Consider the following 19,006-nt stretch of genomic DNA (forward strand, 5'->3'; position numbering starts at 1 on the left):
AAGGCGCACCACAGTTCAAGATCAGATCCCACATTTTCTAAAAGACAAATACAGTTAATGTGCGCACTAAGGTTTCCCCTGAACCAGGAGACAAGACATTAAGACAGTATGTGAGTCATTTGACCCCAAGTCTAAACCGCCATGTAACCACCAATATGTAACACTCTGTCAACCCGGCCTTTGAGATGGTCCCCAAGAGTCTGGAGGACTGACCAGAGCAAGGCCCAAGGAGGCGGTTTGTGGCCAAGAGAGGAGAGAAAGACCAAACACTTCAAACGAAAAGACTTGTCGAACATCTCTTCAGAATAGGCTGAAAACGCCAGGTCATGCTGACTTTTATACTTGCTTTGCTTTCCTTCCAATAAACCACAAATCAAAGTGGCATGTTTATCCAGAGCCAAATAAAAGCTTATGATACAAAGGAACATCCAGGCTATTCATTTGTTTTGTTTTTAAAGAAATGACTCTGCTGGTTTTAGTGACAAAGAAGGACAGCAGCACCGTTTCAATAACTTGTTTTGCACTATATTTTTAAGCGTGGCCAAGCAACCTCAGTTCTCCACTAAACAATGGTAGATTTATTTGGTTTACAAAGTCGGTACAACATGGTTAACATTATTGTAATTCCAGCTGCCTTGTCCCAAAATATTCCACAACAAGCAGATGTTCAGTTTAAGATTAAATACAGTCTAAATGTTCTTAATAGGAAACAAGTCAGCATCAATCAAACGCTTCAAACAAAAGTATGGGCCTTGCCTGTAACCAAAGATGCCCAAAGTTAGTCTGAGCAGAAACGGCCAAATGACACCCTCTTTTAGCCGTGCTTCCAACTAAAACAAAACTTACATATGAGTTTGAAAGTAGTTTGACAGCGCACATCATCATCACTTACCTCTGAGTGGAGCTTGTTTGCAGCGTGCGTCCTCATGGATCACCGCCGCGTGGTGCGTCTTTGGCCAATATGGCGACACTTATTATCCCGGTAGCTTCAGTCAAAGGCGCGGTCAGTTGCACTTGTTTCCGATTTGCAATTAGTTTAGCAATAACTGTTAAGTGTATATTTTACTGTTGTAACAGATAGCACAGAGTCAGGTGGACAGCGCTTTCTTTTTTGGTTTACCTCTTGGTGGGCGGAGTTCAGTTTATTAAAGAAACCTGACAGGCTTAATATGAGCTCAGTGGTGAAACATAGTCAAAAATATTTAACGATTGTTCTTTTAAAACACCTGGCACATAGAATAAACAACAAATAATATAGCTTTTATTGCTCTCTAAGATCTGATGGTAGGTTAATTAACGTTATTTTGAACTCCTACATTTTGTCTAGGAACATGACCCAGAGCTAGAATAATACTGATGTACAAATTAGCCTGCTGTTTCTCATCATCAGCGTATGTAAAACGGACTGAATACCGTAGACTGGGTAATAATACACCAGTGAGCCCAGTGCTGCAGAAACAGATGAAAGAGTTTGATGAAAAACACAAATAAGACATTGCTGTCATCACAAACGGAATTCCAAGAACAACTCTACAAACAATGACACAAAGCAGACTCTCTGGGTTCATATGCTACTGCTGGCCCCACAACCACAGGATAAATACATATGAGAGGAGTCTACCATCAATTAATATCTGTTTCATTTCATTTGGGCTTCATAAGTCCATTAAAAGAACAGGCCACCATTTTTACATACTGAGATATGTTTTTACCTGATTTTAGACAAGTTGATGTGTACCTGTCTGGTCTTTGTGTGTGCCCTCAGTCACACAAAATGACCAAAGATGTTGTTAGTATTTGGCCTCTCCCAATGTATTCCTATAGCTCTAAACGGGGTGAAGTTAGAAGCGACCGCGCTCTTACACGGGCACGCACAAAGATCAGACAGGTACTTATCCACTTCCCTAAGTTCAGATAAGAAGATAAGATTTCTCAGTATGTAAAAATGATATGGTTTATCAATTGCATAATATACACTTCCAAAAAGTGTTTGTGTTCATAGTCTGAAAAATGAGTAATGGCATGTTTATGTATGCTGAGAGTAAGTAAGGAGACAAACTTATGTGTGTGTCCTCAATAGCTGCCACTATTTCTATATTCTATTTCTAAATCAATTTCCACCATTGGCATCCTTCTGTTTTATGTGAACTGCAAGGCTACACTGAGAGACATTTCTACTTTGTCATTGTGGTGGTGATCATACAATTTATGTTTTGGAAAATTCTTTCAAAATGTATTTCCAAACAATCAATAGGCATACATCATATATATCCAGTTTCAGGGTGACTAGAAGAAATGAGCAGTTCAAGAACAGAAACCGTTTTCATGGCTTCAGAGGCAGCACAGTTGACTTCAATGAATGAGGAAAACAACCCTCAGATTGTTTAAAAATGAGCACTACCATAAACGACAGAGACACAAATCTCCCCGAGTGGCTCAAGGCTTTAATGTGAAGACTCTCTGTAATTACACACTGCACTGTGGAGCAGCCATTTGAGCTGTTTTTAAAATCACAAATTCTGTATATTTGTCATTTGGGAAGTTCTGATGCACACTCCCTTCCACAGGGATTTATATGGAGGCCCAAGTGTGCTGAGGGCAGGAGGGGTCCCTCTCTGCTGAGCTGTAAATGAAGACGTGCAGTAGAGGCAGTGCACTGGTGACCAGTGATGGTGGTCCAGATCTCCCAGTCAGGCCTGCTGTTGTCTCTGGGTGGCCCTTACAGAGATTATGAATATGTCCATGCCATAAACACAGGAAATTAAAGGCTTTTCTTCAAAGTGTATGGAAGTACACAATCATGACATAAAATGACTTGTCTTTTGTAATAATAATAGAGCACCCATCTGTTGGAGAACTCGGATTTGTGTAACACTGCACTGTTTATTTACTATATACATTTGGAGAAACTACTGCAACATAAAGTTACAAACAGTTAAAAACAATGTTTTGGTACTAATGTTCCTACTACTGCTAATTACCCCTGCACCGAGATATTTCTGAACTCCCACTAAGTTACTTTATCTATAGAAAAAACAAGATAACGGTAAAAAAAAGTGTATATTCTTGTGAATGCACCCAGATGCTTGAATATAAGAGTCTACTTTCCTTCCAGCTCTGCATATGGCTCCAGTGCAACATGTGATACTCTGGCAGTTGTGGTGAAGACAGCCTGAGATCAAGCCATTCATCTGATACATTCATTAAAACACACAGTAAGAAACCCACCCAACATCTGTGGCTGTAATTCAACTCACACAATCCTCTGGCCCATTCTAAAACTCCAGGTCATGTTTTAATGTTTTGCTGAAATCACTGACGAGAGCCTGGAAGCGACATGTGAACGGAGAGAAAAATATTGATAGTGTAAAATGAATTAGTGTCTTCTTGATCTGTGAAAAGAGAACAGATGCGTTCCCAGCAGCTCCGAGGTGTTCAGAATATGAAACTAAATGATTGTAATGTGTGATGCAAGACATTTCCCTTTTCTGTCAGGAAACATTTGTTTATAGGAATATAAAGATCATATCATCAAGGCACCGCTGAGACCCATTCATGCCCTGTGTTCACATTCTTCCATATTTTCATAAACCACATCCTTCTCTCGTGAGTGCAGATCTGCTGAAACACACAGGATATCTGTCCATATACAGTCTTTTATAGGGCCGGGATATTAAGTGCACACTCTCACACAATCCCCTCAAGAGAAATTAAATTATATGCCAAAAGTCTAAAGCTTTCAAAGAGTACTTAAAGTTTTTAGACCTCTTTGAATCATTTATACTTTATCAAGTAAAAGTCAGTTTATTAGAGAGGTGATAGAGAAAGGTGGGGTGTTTAAATGATTTATCATACTTCAACCTTTACGATAAAGAGGGTTGTAATACTTCCTGAACTTGTAGGACTCGTAGGAGGATTTTTATAGGAGCAGATACAGTATGAAGAGCACTTTTACACTATTGCTCTCTGGAGAAATCCACTCCAAAAAGTCTCCAGCTTACATGGTTAGAATGATGTTTAAAGACGCGGGCCATCATCATTCAGGCTTGACGGTGCGTCCAAGGTGTGCTGCTGCTGCTGCTGACGTCTCCGCGGTAACACTCAGACAACCACAGTTTTACCAAAGTGTCCCCAACCAAAGACTGGAGGTTCTGTGCGTCTGTCAGCACCAAATTATGAGCACAAACCCAAAGTTAGATGGATTGCAGCCTGGTTTAAATATGGCCAACTTTGGTTTTCATGACCATTTCTATTTAGTCTCAGCTGGTGAAATCCAGAGGGGCTGTGATGGCAAATTGTCTCTCTTTGTAATGCCTGGACGTGCTGTCAAATAAGTTTAAAGAAATGGTTAATGATAATGGTCTGCCTATGATACTGTCACTATAATAATGAGTCTCCAGGTACTGCGTCACGTCCTCATTTTTCAGGTTTAGGTGAAGTCTGGGACTCATTCGAGACTGTTTAGAGTCAGAGTTGGGTAATCTTCAGTGGATTTGTGTCTGTGTTTTGTCCAGACCAAGTAAACTCAAATATGTCAGTTATCAAATTATGTAATCTAGTTGCAGTCGTCCAAGCACAGGTCGCGTCTCAGTCAAAGTCTGTCTGGCCAAAATCCAGTGCAAATTGATTCAAGACGACATGAACTTGTCTGCTTAGACTCCTAGTTCGATGAGTTTAAATACAAAAGGGACGTCCAAGCACAGGTCGGAGTCACTAAAATGTCTAGGCTTGAGTTATATCATCTTAAAAATACATTACGCAATTTTTTTTATGTGGGAAAAAAGTTGATATTTGTGCGTATTTGACCTTAGTAACGCAGCAGCTGTATGAGTGGTCAGTGTTACGGCCCCAGGCCTCCAGTCTCCCTCCTGTTTGTGTTTGTTTTGGTTGTGTGGCTAATTTCCCTGTTGTCTTCGATGGAAACCTGGTTGTGTGAGCCCTGCCCTGGGATTGGAGGACTTGTTTAAAGCTCGGTTCTGGTTGGCTGCTCGTCCCTGGTCCAGATTGGTGCCCCAATCAACCAACCTCTTGGTTTTTGTTACTTCCCTCTACCCTAGCAACAGGTCCTACCTCTGTAACAGTCAGCATGGCGCCTTTTACTTTCCACCCCTGTGATCTCTAGGACTCTCCAGGGTCAAGGTTTTCACTCTCACCAGAAAAGCTACAAAACAATTGATCCTGGAGCGTTGCTGAGACCACCGTGGTCAAAAGTAAAGGCGCCATTCTGACCACTCGTGCAGCCTCTGGGTCTCAACAAGGTCGCATAAAAACTTGCATAATGCACCTTAAAGGTCTAATTATTACAACATCTAGTCAAAGACCAGTTAAATCATATTTCATATGATTTAACTGGTGAGGTTGAGCGCCTTCTTCATTTGGCCCATTCTTCAATGCAATTGGGGAACTCAGTGGGCGACCGCAGTGTCCAGGGGAAATCTTAATCCTACAACCTATATAGTTGTTGATATAGACTCCATCCAGCATGATAAATGAATGTTGAAAACCAGAGACACTATTATTGATGGACTCACATAGTTTCCAGACCATATCATTTTAATAGCATTCAGTGTATTCTCCACAGTATACAGTACATGTTGTGACAGCCACTCCTTGACAGAGAAATGTGCTGTCCTTTCGGCAAGAGCACGCGCACACTGGACTCCTGTCAACAACAAAATGCATCTGCCCCTTGGAAATGGAAGTCTGATAGCATGCTACAGAGCGAACAAAAATAAATCAAATATCTTCTACAGTACTTTCACATCATACAGTATCATACCTTTACAGTACAATGCCTATGAAATATCTGTGAAAAAAGTATACAATCATTTTTTCGTTTTATTTCATTCATGTGAGCTATAAAAATAATTATCTGTACATTTATTCAAAAATGTCCAGTGGTTTTGCATAATTGTAATTGATTGGATCCCTGGTCTTCGTCACCAGTCACCAATTCCTGTCAAAACGAAAGACATAAAACATCAGTCTCCGAGTAACCGAGGCTCAAATAACCACTAATAGGAATAATAAAGTAAGGCGAAAGCATTAAAGCCGCTGTTTAATATTTCAACAAACACGCGCTGGAAAATGAGCCTAATGAAGGTTCCAGTGCAATAAATTTTGGTTTCGGTGTTGCCGTGGCGACGCTTTGGACACGCCGATCGCTTTAAAAAAACACGCCGAGAAGCCGCGAGCGGCGAGCAACAGCAGGGCCCCCGTCAGATCTGGGTCCAGCCTGGCACACTGTCGCTGGGAACTGCGGGCACCTCGGGAACCACAAGAAGAGGGACCGCAGACGACCTCAAGCCAGACAGACTTTCTCCCTTTTTCTCCACCAAATGTTGACGCTGAGGGTTTGATGCTGTCTGCTGCTGCATGTAAACTCCGCGAAAACCCCGGTGACATAATGGAAACGGAGGAGAGGGGGGGGGGGGGGGGGGGGGGGGAGAAGGTTTCGACCAATCAGTCAGGGACGCTGCCTCCTAGGTTTAGCCTTTGGGGTCAAAAGGAACGGACCGTAAACGAAGGTGGAGGCTTGTGCTGTTAAGCGTTTACTTACTGGTAGCTATTTGGGTCCCTACAAAGTGAGGTCACATGCTAAAACTGGCGAAAACTAAAGGTTGCAATGGCAGAAGTCATAACACGGTGGGGTGAGGCTGGGGATTGTCATAGCTACTTTCAAACAGAGACGTCGCCCCTCTTTGCTTCGCACTCACCTGAAAAGGCGGATCTTTTGTTGGCATCGTGGGTGCCACCTGCAAAACAATGACATTTAGTCGGGGGGGAATTGGTAAATGACAAACAAGTGAGAAGTCTTGCTTTCATCCCGTTTGTGGTATGTGTGGTTGTCCAATGGTGTAAGTTTATAGAACAACAGGAAATAGCGTTGGATTTCCCCCCCGGATTTGTCACGATACATTTGGGTGCCAGCGAACACACATGTGCTGTGATAACGGGAAATCTAATTAGGTCACATATTCATGGAGAGCCAGGTTCAAAATCCTATACTGCAGATAGACGATAGAGTACTGCTTTTATATTGTGAACCAGAGAGTGTAGTTAATCTTCATGTGCTCATCTCGCCTCCCGCTCAGAATCAGGACCTCACTCTTCTAAAGGCTGCTACAAAAAGTTTGAACATCGCAGCTGTCTTAATGCGCTCGCTCAGATGATTCATGTCCAGTCAGCAGCTCGGAGCGCCCTCTCACGCGACCCGGCCCTTTGTCACGTCTTGTGGCTGTCGACTATTTCTCTCTCTGTCACTTTCTCCACATGTGTGTCAGTCTGAACCACCTCGAACTCTCTCAGCACGCCGCTCCTGTTGCCAAAGTCTTAGAGCAGGTCCCTGGGGGCTATTAGCAGAATGTAACCAGGCATTTCTCTACATACACATTTGGCGAATAATTGGCCTCTGAGTGGGGCGTAGATTGCCATGTGACTTCCATTTTCGCAAGACTTTTGTTTGAGTTTTGTTTTGCATCGTCCTGAAAAACGTCATCCATTTTGTTGCAACATCTGTATCATTTTAAACAGCAGATGATGATGTTTTGTTTGCTATGACAAGCTTGACTTAATATGGAGTATTATTTGGATTATGACATGTTTTTTGGACCCATTTCATCACAGCAGCAACGACAAATGTTGAAAAATGCTCATGAAAAACGATTATTGTTTTATTTACTCTTAACAGATACATGTATATTGTCAGAGGTAGATGTTGTGCCGTTGTTGGTTAAAGGGCCTATCTCACAGAGGGAGTTTCCGCAACGTCTCCACAACTCGGACTGATGGCGCACATACAGTCTAGACTAGTTAGAGACTAGAGTCGCCGCTGGTCACGGAGATGTCTCCGAGATGTCCCCTGGCAATAAGTAGAGTCTCCAGGTAGTCTCAGTGAAAACGAGCAGGTACGAGTTCATGTCTCCGTATGGTCTCCAACAGGTTTCCGAGAGGTCTATGCGGTCTCGAGCAGCTGTGGCAGTGTTGCGAACACTTCTGTCGGATACCAAGTGTTAGAGAATTAACAATGGTGTTTGATACAGGGGAAGGTTTATTTTCCTACCATTCAAGTCTGTCCATGCCTCCACAGAATAGGGATAAATACCCTCTCAGAGCGTCATACTGATACGCAAGCAAACATTCAGTGGCTGAGAGTCTGAGCAGCACAGTCAAGGCTATGACAGAGATAGTACGACTGTACAGCTTGAACCAGAATGATAAATAGCGATTTAATGTTATCCTCTAACACCAAGGAGATCCCAAAGAGTCGGAGACATTGCAGGGACATCACAGAGACATCTCACAGGTTGAGGACAACAAATAGTATTCGAGACACCTGTTCGTTTTCACCAAGACTACCTCACTTTGATCGATGAAAGTTGTAGAACGTGCCCGTAAACTTACTACCGTATTAAGAATCAAGAAAACCCGGACTACATTAGGAGGTTTAGGAATAAGTCTGGACAGTCACTAACAATTTTGCCTTAACTAGCTCCCTCTATCGTGAGTTAAAGTGGGGAAAATCAGGTAGAGGGCCTTCAGGGTCACTTGTGGAAGCCTCAACGCCTTCAAGCTCCTCATAAAACAGTTTAAAAGTGAAGTAGTTCTTTTTCCTTATCTGAGCAACGACCTCACAATAACATTTTACTGCCGTCTACATGTACAATAAACGTGCACTTGAAATAATGTTTAAATATGTGCCTTATGGTCAGACCTCAACTCCCACACGCCTTGTTCTTTCACTCTGCCTTGAATCCGTCTCCTACACTTTGCCACTATAACACACCAGCTCGTCTGCATTTATGGCCGTACTTGTCACAGTAGTATTATTGCAATGAGTCACTCACTTCTGTCCTGCTCCGGAGGGTCCATGATGTCACTGTCTGTGTCGCTGGGGATTCGCCAGGGCCGCCGGATGGCCTGCAACTGCTGGTAAAACTCGTCCTGGCAACAAGAGATCACAATGAGGAGCCGTCGAGATGGAGAACATGCAGTTTCTATATTTATATCCATGTGGCTGAAACATGGAAAAGCTGTAAAAGTGAACGGCTACGACACCTTCACACATCCTCTATGACAGAGGATTTACTTCAAGGAAAAGCTTATATAAAAAGATTAGTGTTATTATGCTCTTTTTGATGTTGATTTGTCGATTTGTTTCTGGGGAAGCAATATAGTCCTTCTTCATTGGGACAAGGACAAAGGTCTTTTGGGAAAGTGGTTAAGGCTGAATAAAATTACATAGAAATAGGTTATTAAAAAATATTTATAGAGTGATATTGATGAAATACTGTCTGGGGAGATTTAGGACAAATAGACACGTGGGTGTAGATTTAAATAGGATTCTTTAGCACTGCCAGACAATTTCATCTGTTAACATGAACTAGATAAGTTTTACAGCCCTGTTTCTATATTAGTGCCACATACTTACCATGTGTCCTGGTAAATCACAGCTTTCGTATTGGGTTAGGAAGTAATTATCATGCAGTTACACTAGTACCATGTTTTCGAAAGCTACTATACTATTACTGTTCTGTAAAGTGACTGAAATGATTATTGTACGCAAATAACTCCATTTTTGTTTTAAGAACTACTTATCCTTACTCCGTACTTCGATGCCAGGTCAAATTATTCAAGTTTATTAATATGAAAGCTTCTAAAAAGTGAATTAATCATTGTTTTAGATCATAGTAATGGTTTTAGATTGGTTAGCACTCTTGTACTTGTGGCCAGGTGGTCTCAATAAAAAGGTCCCCCAGTGTTGTGGATAATCTCATGAGGTGTCAGCTGGTGTAAGTGTCACAGAACTACCCAGAAATTCCAGCCCCGCATTAATAAGGCCTTCAAAAAGGTCTCATATTTAATAGCGCCGCTGTTAAGTAGATCATGAAAGGCCCATAAGAACCAAATCCCATTCAAAGTTTGCCTCTAATGCCAGACTCATTTTTCCGCTGTGAACTGACATCCTACTGTAGAGACCTCCGTGGCTTGGTCCAAGCCCCACACGACGACGCAGCAGAGGGGGATAAGTGTGCACATGTGTGATACTGGCGCACTCTTTAGCCTTACTGTCGTGATGTTACACACATACTCGTCTGTGCTTCACTGCATCCATGTGACAAGACTATACAGAACACTATACGACCAATGCCAAACGTAAACTATGACTTCATAAGATGCTGGGATACATGATTCAATAAAAAAGTAGCCATTGGACAGTTCTATAATACTTCAGGGGATTTTGTTAACCATTATTGTTGATGATATATATATTTATATCAAATTTAGTACAAAAAATACACATACAAAATATTAACCCTGTAACCCCCACCCGAACTGAGCGCATTTTCTCCAGCTTGGCTTTATCCAAATCTAAAAGATTTTAAAAAAGCATCAAATAGCGACGAAAACGAGGATGAAAACGCAACAAAAAGTGCCAAAAAAGTGATGAAAACATGGGGAAAACTTGACCAAAAAGCAATAAAAAGGGAAAAAAACGACTAAAAAGGGACAAAAACACAAAAACAACAAAAATGCTGAAAAAACGTGACAAAAACGCGGTGACAACGTGACAAAAGAGTTAGGATCACTTCTGTAAGTCTTAGCTTTCAAATGAGGCATTACACAGTAGCTCTCCAGTCGATAAGCTTTTAAATTTGGGTAAAGCTGAACTGGAGAAAAAGAGCTTGGTTCATTAAAGCAGTACTAAGTAACTCATGCCCCTAGAGGCCATAAGCGCCACTGCAGGTGTCGTAGCATGTTGCGTTTTTTTTAATCATTAATTGTCCGTGAGATTGAATACTACGCTGACAGAAAAGACAAAGTAAGAGAGGGATATTGTGCATCCAATTACACAATGAAGATCATTTTTTCACTCAAACTTGTAAATACTGTTTAAGTGGCGCTAGCCCGCAGTTAGCTTTGCCCGTTAGCCTGTTAGCTTCTTCTTCGTGATTCTATTAGTGTGTATTGGGACCTCAAACCCGGCAGCGTAGTTGCAATCGTGTTTTTCTGGCCCCCCCAATCATCCCATTAACACCTGTATTACCCCCATAGGGACTACGGAAAGGATTTATTAAGGTAAACAAGTTACTTAGTACTGCTTTAAGAACTAGACAAACTACCCTTGTATCAAAATGCAACAGAACTTTGGGAAAGTTTCCACCAAATAAAGTGAAAGAAATTGTGGGATGGCGTGAGCAGGCGTTTTCAAACTTGAAGATAAAATTTGCTTCGACAGTGAAATAATGTGGATTGTTGTGATATCAATTGAAAATACAGTATTGTTTTAACTTTATCTGTATAACTGTGTTGCCATGTTGTGGATTTCCATCCCTAGAGGACAAGCGCAGTAGGAAAACAAATCCAAGTTCCCATAACATCACTGGGGTAAGCGCGTTCCCCGCCTCACCTCCGACAGATAGGCCCTCAGGCTGGCTCCAAGGCTGTCAGTGGTGCTGAGTCCCGGTGGGGTGAGCAGAGGGCGGGGGTGCACGGGCTGACTGGTGGGGGTCACGGGTCTGCTGCGGGACCTCCTGAAGGTCACCTCTTTATGGGCCCCCGGGTTAAAACTGCTGCGCGTCAGTAAACTATTCGGGGTCAGAGGTCGGCTGCTGGGGGTTCTGGGAGTCTGAGTCCTGCTGCTGGGGTTGCTGGGTGAACGCCCCATGGCCAGGGATGTGGGATTGGAGCCGAGCGAGGAGAGGCCCGTGCTGCTGGGCTTGTTGGAGAGGCTGCCGGCGGGAGACTGGGGCCGGGACAGCAGGCTGGTGAGGGGCAGCGTGTCCGGAAGCGTTCTGTGGCGCAGCGGGTTGTGGAGGAGGCTACTGTGTGGGTTATTGGAGCTGCGTGCCGTCATCTTCCCCACTTCTGCTAGTTTGGCCAGGTCCTTCTCGACCTCTGCAAAAAAAAACAAGCCAATCACAGTTACATTTGCGGGTCATGGCTATAGCTCTTCTTATGACAAGAGAAAACAGATTAAAAAAACCTGTGTGATCGATCAAAAAAAGGTTATTGATATTTACACATAATTTGCAACTTGTAGGTTATAACAGTGTGTCCCAACCAGGGCTATGGGGACCTTTGGGGTACTTGAGGACCTAGCAGAGGGTACTATTTCAGATTGGAAAAAAAAGGGAAACTGAACACTATTTTGACAAGAAAAGGTATATTCTTGAACACAACATTGTTTTTTTTTAACTTACAAATAGCCCTTTTAGGTAAATAAACTGCTAAACCCTTGAACCAAGGTGTACACGGATTACTACTAAAAGATCCAAGGGGTTCACAAGACAAAAAGGTAAGGAACCACTGGTTTATGGTACATAGTTTTTAGTAGTTGTCAAAAATATCAATGATTATTGCTATGGAATAGTTGACTATGCTGCCTAGTGCATACCCCTATTTGTTGTGTTTTTGACTCTTGTGTAGAAGAACTTAAGAAGATGAAGTTCTCTTGGACATTTTGAGAAGGGCAGGCTTTAGAGTGCATCAGAAGCCAAGATTTTGGAGATAAAGTCAGAGAAAACAGATTGATGGGTGGAACTGGAAAAGAGGAGAACTGGCCAGACAAGAGGCTTTGATTAAGACAAATAGGAGATTTGTGATGTTCTGTACCAGGACCAGGAGTTAGACGTGTGAGAAGAAGAAGATGTGGTAAATTCACTCGTGTTCTCGGTTACTCACCAGAACAACAAGGCTAATCATGCAAATACTTTCTGTTTTATGGCCCTGCCAAGAAGCAATTGACCAAACAACGCATAAAACAACGTATATTACCGAACAAACAGAAACGTAATTTACAGAAGTCCGCAGAAATGCTGAGGTAAACCAGACGCTCTTATATGAAGTTATGAAATGTGACCATGTGTCTCGTTGCGGGGGCGATGATTCACAAACTTTACCGAGCATTAAAGTGGGCGAGACTTGCGTAGTCAGACCCCGCTCTCGGGGCAGCGATGACAATATTTACACTGCCTGTAAATTGTGGCGAATCGTGTTTCCTCCGTCAGAGCGGCTCGGCGTATGATCTGCAGTAACCAGGACTCGCTCGTTTTGCCTGACAAAAACACATTTGTTTGTCTCACTGGTAGTCTCCAAAACATTTCTTGTTTGTTTAAGACGTGACAGTGCCAACTTGTGTGATCCACATCTGGGCCATTTCCACCATGTTTTATGCTTTTGTTCAACTTGGCAACGACGATTTCAACAAACCGGCCTGGGAGTTATCATTTGAGCGGCATAATTGGAGGGATGAGTCAGAAGGGAGTATTTCTGGGAGAAGTGCACACATGTGACGTTCAATAAATACTGTTGAATAAAGAAAAGCATGACAAGCATTTTGCAAAGCCTGAACTTCCATGTTTTTGTTTCACGATTAGTAATACTGCAGACAATTAAACTTTGTACGAATGAAGAGGAAAGCAATTATTGTGCAAGCTTAATAAATGACTGTTTATCTGATCTACCAGACATTATTAAGCAAACCTACGCAATAGTCCAGTATTCATCCGAAACACGTCATGGTTCATAGCAACCCACACAATACTTTGACAACTGTTTTTAAAAAGCTCTAAACAAGGTTGGGGATATTTTCATGTGAAGTTATTTGCTGAGAAATAGTGATAAACACCACATGCTGTTGTTCTGATTTTTACTGTAAACCGAGTTCTTCTCCGAGTGTCCCGCCATTAATGAGCCACCTATCGAAAGCAGCTTTATTTTGAAACGCAGCGCGCCGGACTGAGCGGCCCTCACACGAAACACACAGGCATTTCACGCAGACGCTGATAAACAGTGACAGCCAGAACAGAACAAAGGAGCACCGTCGAGATTGCAGCAAAAGTGATTTCATATGTTTCACACAACAATGATTTGGTAATAAAACGGTACTTGGGGATCAGTGTGGATAAAAATACACCAGCAGAACAAACAAACAAATGAAACAATTAGACTGTGGAAAATGAAATGTAAGTTATTTCACCCCTTAACCCCCCCCCCCCCCTTTTATAGTGTATTTGTCATGTTTTCGCCACATTTTTTTGTGTTTTCATCAGGTTTTTGTCACTTTTTGGTCACTTTTTTGTTGTGTGTTTGTTGCTTGTTTGTTGTGTTTTTTTCATCACGTTTTTGTTGCATTTTTGATGCTTTTCCATTGTAGTATTCGTGCTTTTCTGGCCCGTTTTATTTATTTATCTTTTATTTATTTATTTGGTTTATTTGATAGGGATAAATTGTAACACAAGTCTGATGTATGTATCGTGGTGCTTGTGGCAGAAGCTTATTTGCAGGTCTGGTCCCTAGGTGGGCTCACAATTTTGTCAATCTTTTGTCGCTTTTTTTGGGTCACTTTTTTTGTTGCATTTTTAACCTCATTTTCGGCGCTATTTTGACACTTTTTTCAACCAGACTTTTCTTTTTTGAAGCCAATAATCCCAATTCGAACCTTCTTGGTATGAGACAAGAGCACTAACCCCTCAGACACCTGACTGAGTGTTGATTTTAATCAGATTAAACAAAAAACTTCATTTAATTTTTTTTTTTACACATTGTTCCAGTGTTCTTTGGAGCCTTTGATGGCACATTAGCAGCACATTGTCATACTCAGCTCACACAGCCTCTACCATTATAACCACATAAAATCGGCGACACACTTATCACTTGCCGCGCTAAAAGGTGCACTTTACGACCGAGCGCAGACAAAGAGGGATTTCACTGGCGCTTTCACTGAGCCAACAATTAAGATGAAAAGTCAAGGTCTCCCTGCAACATGGAATCAATTAGCCACAAATAAAAGGTTGAAAGAGCGAAATTAGCTTCTGCAACAGCCTCTCCACTAAACCTCCAGATCAAAATATCCCGGGGAATGACTGCAGATCAATGCCACGTGACGGCCACTGGGGCAGTAGCTGTTGATGTCATGTGAAAGTGTGGAGAGGGTACTTGACTCACGGCGCCCTGCAGAGTGCGGAGGACATGTGTAGACAAACAAGTGTGCGGCATATGAGGAGCAAATGATGATGTTCCCCTTTTTAGACCCAGGCGTTTCATCTCATCGCTCTATAGATCAAAATGACAGATCGAAAAGCAGCCTCCAAGTCTATGACGTCAGTCGCCCATATGCTAGATTTATATGGCCTAATAGGTTTCAGTAGTTTCAGTGTCTAACAAACTGGTTAATGTACATCTGCTGGCGACAACTATCTCTGCGAGAAATCTGAATAATGTTGGATGAAAGGGGAATTAGAAAAAATCTGATATTATAGTGACATTTTACAAAATCATTTCAACACAGAACATTCTACTAAATAAAAATTAAATAAAATACCAAATTCAAAGGGAAAAGTTGAACAGAAATGTACATTGCGAAGGCTTAAAGTGCATATGACCTCTTCCAACAAAAAAGCAACAAAAAAAGTTACCAAAAAGTGACAAAAATGTGTTAATTCAACGAAAAGGCAACAATAGAGTAACAAAAAGGGATGAAATTGTGGCGAAAATGTGACAAACGCAACAAAAATGCAATGAAAAAGATTTGTTCAGATGAGTACTTGTAGGTTTTTGCTTTCAAATGAGGCCAATAAGCTGTAAACTTTTAGATTTGGGTAAAGCTGAACAGGAGAAAATGCACTTGGTTAAGGCGGGGGTTAAAAGGTTCAAGTGCATATGACAGGTTTTTGAAAATATGACTTATTTAGTTGTAATAACATCTGTTGTAAGTCATAATTATCATTTCATTTCAGTAAAGCAACATTTTTAAACAGTTTGCCTCTATCTATGTCACTTCCTGTCGGTGTCCAATAAGGAAGTGAAGCAAAAATGGTCAAACTAAAGAAAGCTGGGTACAATCTTTAGAAAAATCTTAAATATGATGGTGTTAACTATGTTTTATGTGTCATATGCACTTTAAATTTTATGACCACACACACTTGATGATGATAGCAATGACATTTTGAAATGTATTCTTTGTCTTAGCAACTACAGAGTGAGCAAAAGTGGCACTCACAAAGAACACCCTTCAAAAGCAATACATTCTTTGATTGTACTCCCCCTCCCGCCCTCCCCCTGTCTGTGTTCTCTTTATAGTCTGGCCTGAGTGCATTGTAGACTGCAGACTGCCTTTTGTTCCATAAACCCTGCATTTGATCTGACTTAACCATGCTAATTACTATTAGAGCCACCAATATACTCAGCCCTTTCAGAGCCCCGCGCCCAAGTACATACCGGCTAACTGCTTGCCCATGCTCTCCAGCTCTTTAGAGAAGAGGGCGTCTCCCAGTAGCAGCCCGGTGTGTCCCAGGGAACTGCCACCTCTGACGGGCTTCAGATCAGCCTCCCAGACTGCCTGACGCTGGAAGAGAGGGAGAAAGTCAAACACATTACAGGCAAGACCCTTCAATTAAACTCTTTATATCATTTTTGGAAATTGCTGGAAATATCCGAGCCATATCTGCTGGTAAGAAGGAAAAAAAAAAGGAGCCAATTATTATTTTATGAGCTTTAGAAAAACACAAGAAACCGCAGCAAGTGTAGATGAAAGCTTGAGGCGTGTGCAGTGCGCTCTGTTTGGTGAATGGAAGTAGACAGTCTGTCAGGAGTGGTTCAGAAAAGCGCAAATACATAGGAGCCACATACGTTCACTTTGTCTGCTGGCCCGGAGCCAACGACTAAAATAACCCCAATAGTTACGAAGTCTACAGAAAACCTTTGCTGCAACAATGAAGTAATGATATTATACAAAAGCACTTTTCATTCTTTGAATTGGATGTGACCTTTGTATTACCACCAGGTGCGGTAGTGGACGCACGCCTAATCCTTTGTGAGATTTCCATAATGACCCACGAGAGGCCAAATGATCGGTTTAAGAAAGAAAATCTGTCAGATATCATTTCTTTTGCAGGATATTCACCTATGAAGCTCTATCTCATGGGATGTTCTCAGCACTTACACTGGACAACGATGACAGATGAAATACTAAAGTCAGGGAAATTAGAAAAGAAACTGGCACACACTGTCGAGAAGGTGTCACCCGTACAGACGAGCACACCCTAGGGCGCTCACTCTATGGTCTGATAGACGGTTTCTCTCTGGAGAAACAATCTAAAGTTCCAAACTTCGAGTCAAATTTACTGTCAAACTGATCGTGTTTGGCTGATGCTTTTGTGACATGCTCCAACATCGGTCTACACAGATTCTAAGCTTTATTATTGCACAGTGAATATATTTCACAATAAAAACATCAACATGAACCTTTAGAAGAAGGATTCTCAACTGGTAGGTAGGGCCCCTGATCTTTAAAGGATCGCGGCCCTTTGTCACTATTATGAAAAATTCAGGTTCTGGTCATGATAGGTTAAAGATGGGTCGAGAACCACCACTTTAAAGGATACAGACAGTGAACTGTATGATTTAATAGTCTATTTGGTCTCAGACAGTGGAACATAGCACGCACCGAGCGCTAGAGCTGGTGGAGAAGACGTATGGTGTAAAAAAAGGAGTTGACGTGCCCTGATAAATGACAGACTAATATTCCCAGGCTGTGTCCCATTGATCTTTATGTCGGGGAGATACAGCGCAGGAGGCATTTCGTGGAAACACAGCCACAGAGCCTCGAGCCAGGCCCTAATTGCAGCCTTCATAAAGCGGCACGGCGAGTTCAATATTACAAGTATAGCCCTCCCCGCGCTCCGAGCGAGTATCAGCCTTTTCCAAGACGTGACATCATGTGGGCCCTCTCCATCTCTGGATCTTGTCAGCTCAGCCAAACAAGGCCACCAACAGATCTCGATGTAAGACTCCCAATCGCTTTTTCATCATCTGTGCGATCCCCCAAGTCCACAGCTTGCAGGCATTACGCTATATTTAGACGCCTAGTAATAGCCGTACGACTTTTTAAACATCAGGTTTGTTGATTGGACTAATAAAATGGAAAACTAAACATCGACAGGCGAGGTTTTGTTAATCAACGCTGGGTCCAAAATCATTGGGTAATGCGAACACGATGCTGCTAAAAATGTCCGAATTCACATATATTTCATTGCATTTTACAACTAGCTACATTCACGCCATCACACTATCGCAGTCAAGTGACAAAACAACAGCATTAACTATGGAGGGGGAGACTCGGACTGTCCGTCGCACCACTGAAAGGTAAGGTAAAGTAGAAACGATTGCCCTTTGTAAGAAATTTGCTCCCTTGAAAACATATCTCATAATCCTACATTAAAAGACTCTTTTAACTTTGAACTTTGAATGCCTGTTTTGTCTTTCGTTCAGTTGAAATGAAAAGTAACAGGACACAGAATCTGCAGAGAATTAACCGGGATGAAGCGATATTGAAGCAGACACAACAATGGAAGTGCTGCGTTTGTACTAAAGAGTGTTTTGGCGTTGAACTGCAGAGATGACCTGGACACAATAACGTGATAAAGCATTATCAGTAACCACGCCTGACAGTGCGCATCGCCTGGACGCGCTCCCTATATGTTTGGACGCTATGCTACACTTCCCAGACACAAAAAGTCCTCCAAGTTGACTCAATATCTTATCAGCGGAGTAAAGAACGGCTATAATTTTCCAATGACTTATGATTATATTAATGCCAGCATCCCTTCCCCAATATGGCCGAGCAATAGGAGCTGGAGGAGAAGTGAAAGGCCTTCTGGAGATGCTTTTGTCCCACTAACAAACATGGATCTGGTTTCTGCCGGTGAAATTGATTCCATGTTTGGGAGTTAAAGATTTTATAGCGAGCATGTGTGCCTCTATATGTGTGTGGTCAGGAGGAGTAATAATCACCACAATCTGGGGTTTGATCCAAACAGGGCCCGGCGCAGCGACTGGAGACATGTCTGTGCAGGGGTACGCATGTGGATCTCAGACATGCACAGAGGCGCAGGGCTCACGTCACGACTCTATAATAGCACTGGTTTATAATAGCGCTGGTTTACTCGGAAAGCATTACGGTTAATATACAAATGACGCAGCGATACGCCGACCACGCGTTCTG

General features: G+C 42.2%; 1 protein-coding gene across 2 annotated transcripts in view; it reads right to left on the reverse strand.

The window, feature by feature from the left end:
- Positions 1-5,543: 5,543 nt before the first annotated feature.
- cUnh8orf34 (chromosome Un C8orf34 homolog) overlaps positions 5,544-19,006 on the reverse strand; it is a 50,699-nt gene continuing 37,236 nt past the window's right edge. For both annotated transcript variants that reach the window (XM_079576606.1, XM_079576605.1), the window contains exons 11-15: positions 16,222-16,348; positions 11,411-11,898; positions 8,847-8,943; positions 6,717-6,755; positions 5,544-5,956 (exon numbers count right to left, since the gene is read on the reverse strand). In XM_079576606.1, the coding sequence (XP_079432732.1) occupies positions 5,940-5,956; positions 6,717-6,755; positions 8,847-8,943; positions 11,411-11,898; positions 16,222-16,348 (768 nt within the window). In that variant the 3' untranslated portion in view covers positions 5,544-5,939. The remainder of the gene's footprint in view (positions 5,957-6,716; positions 6,756-8,846; positions 8,944-11,410; positions 11,899-16,221; positions 16,349-19,006) is intronic.

The sequence above is a fragment of the Gobius niger genome, assembly GCF_951799975.1.
Source record: "Gobius niger genome assembly, chromosome: 18".
Lineage (NCBI taxonomy): Eukaryota > Metazoa > Chordata > Actinopteri > Gobiiformes > Gobiidae > Gobius > Gobius niger.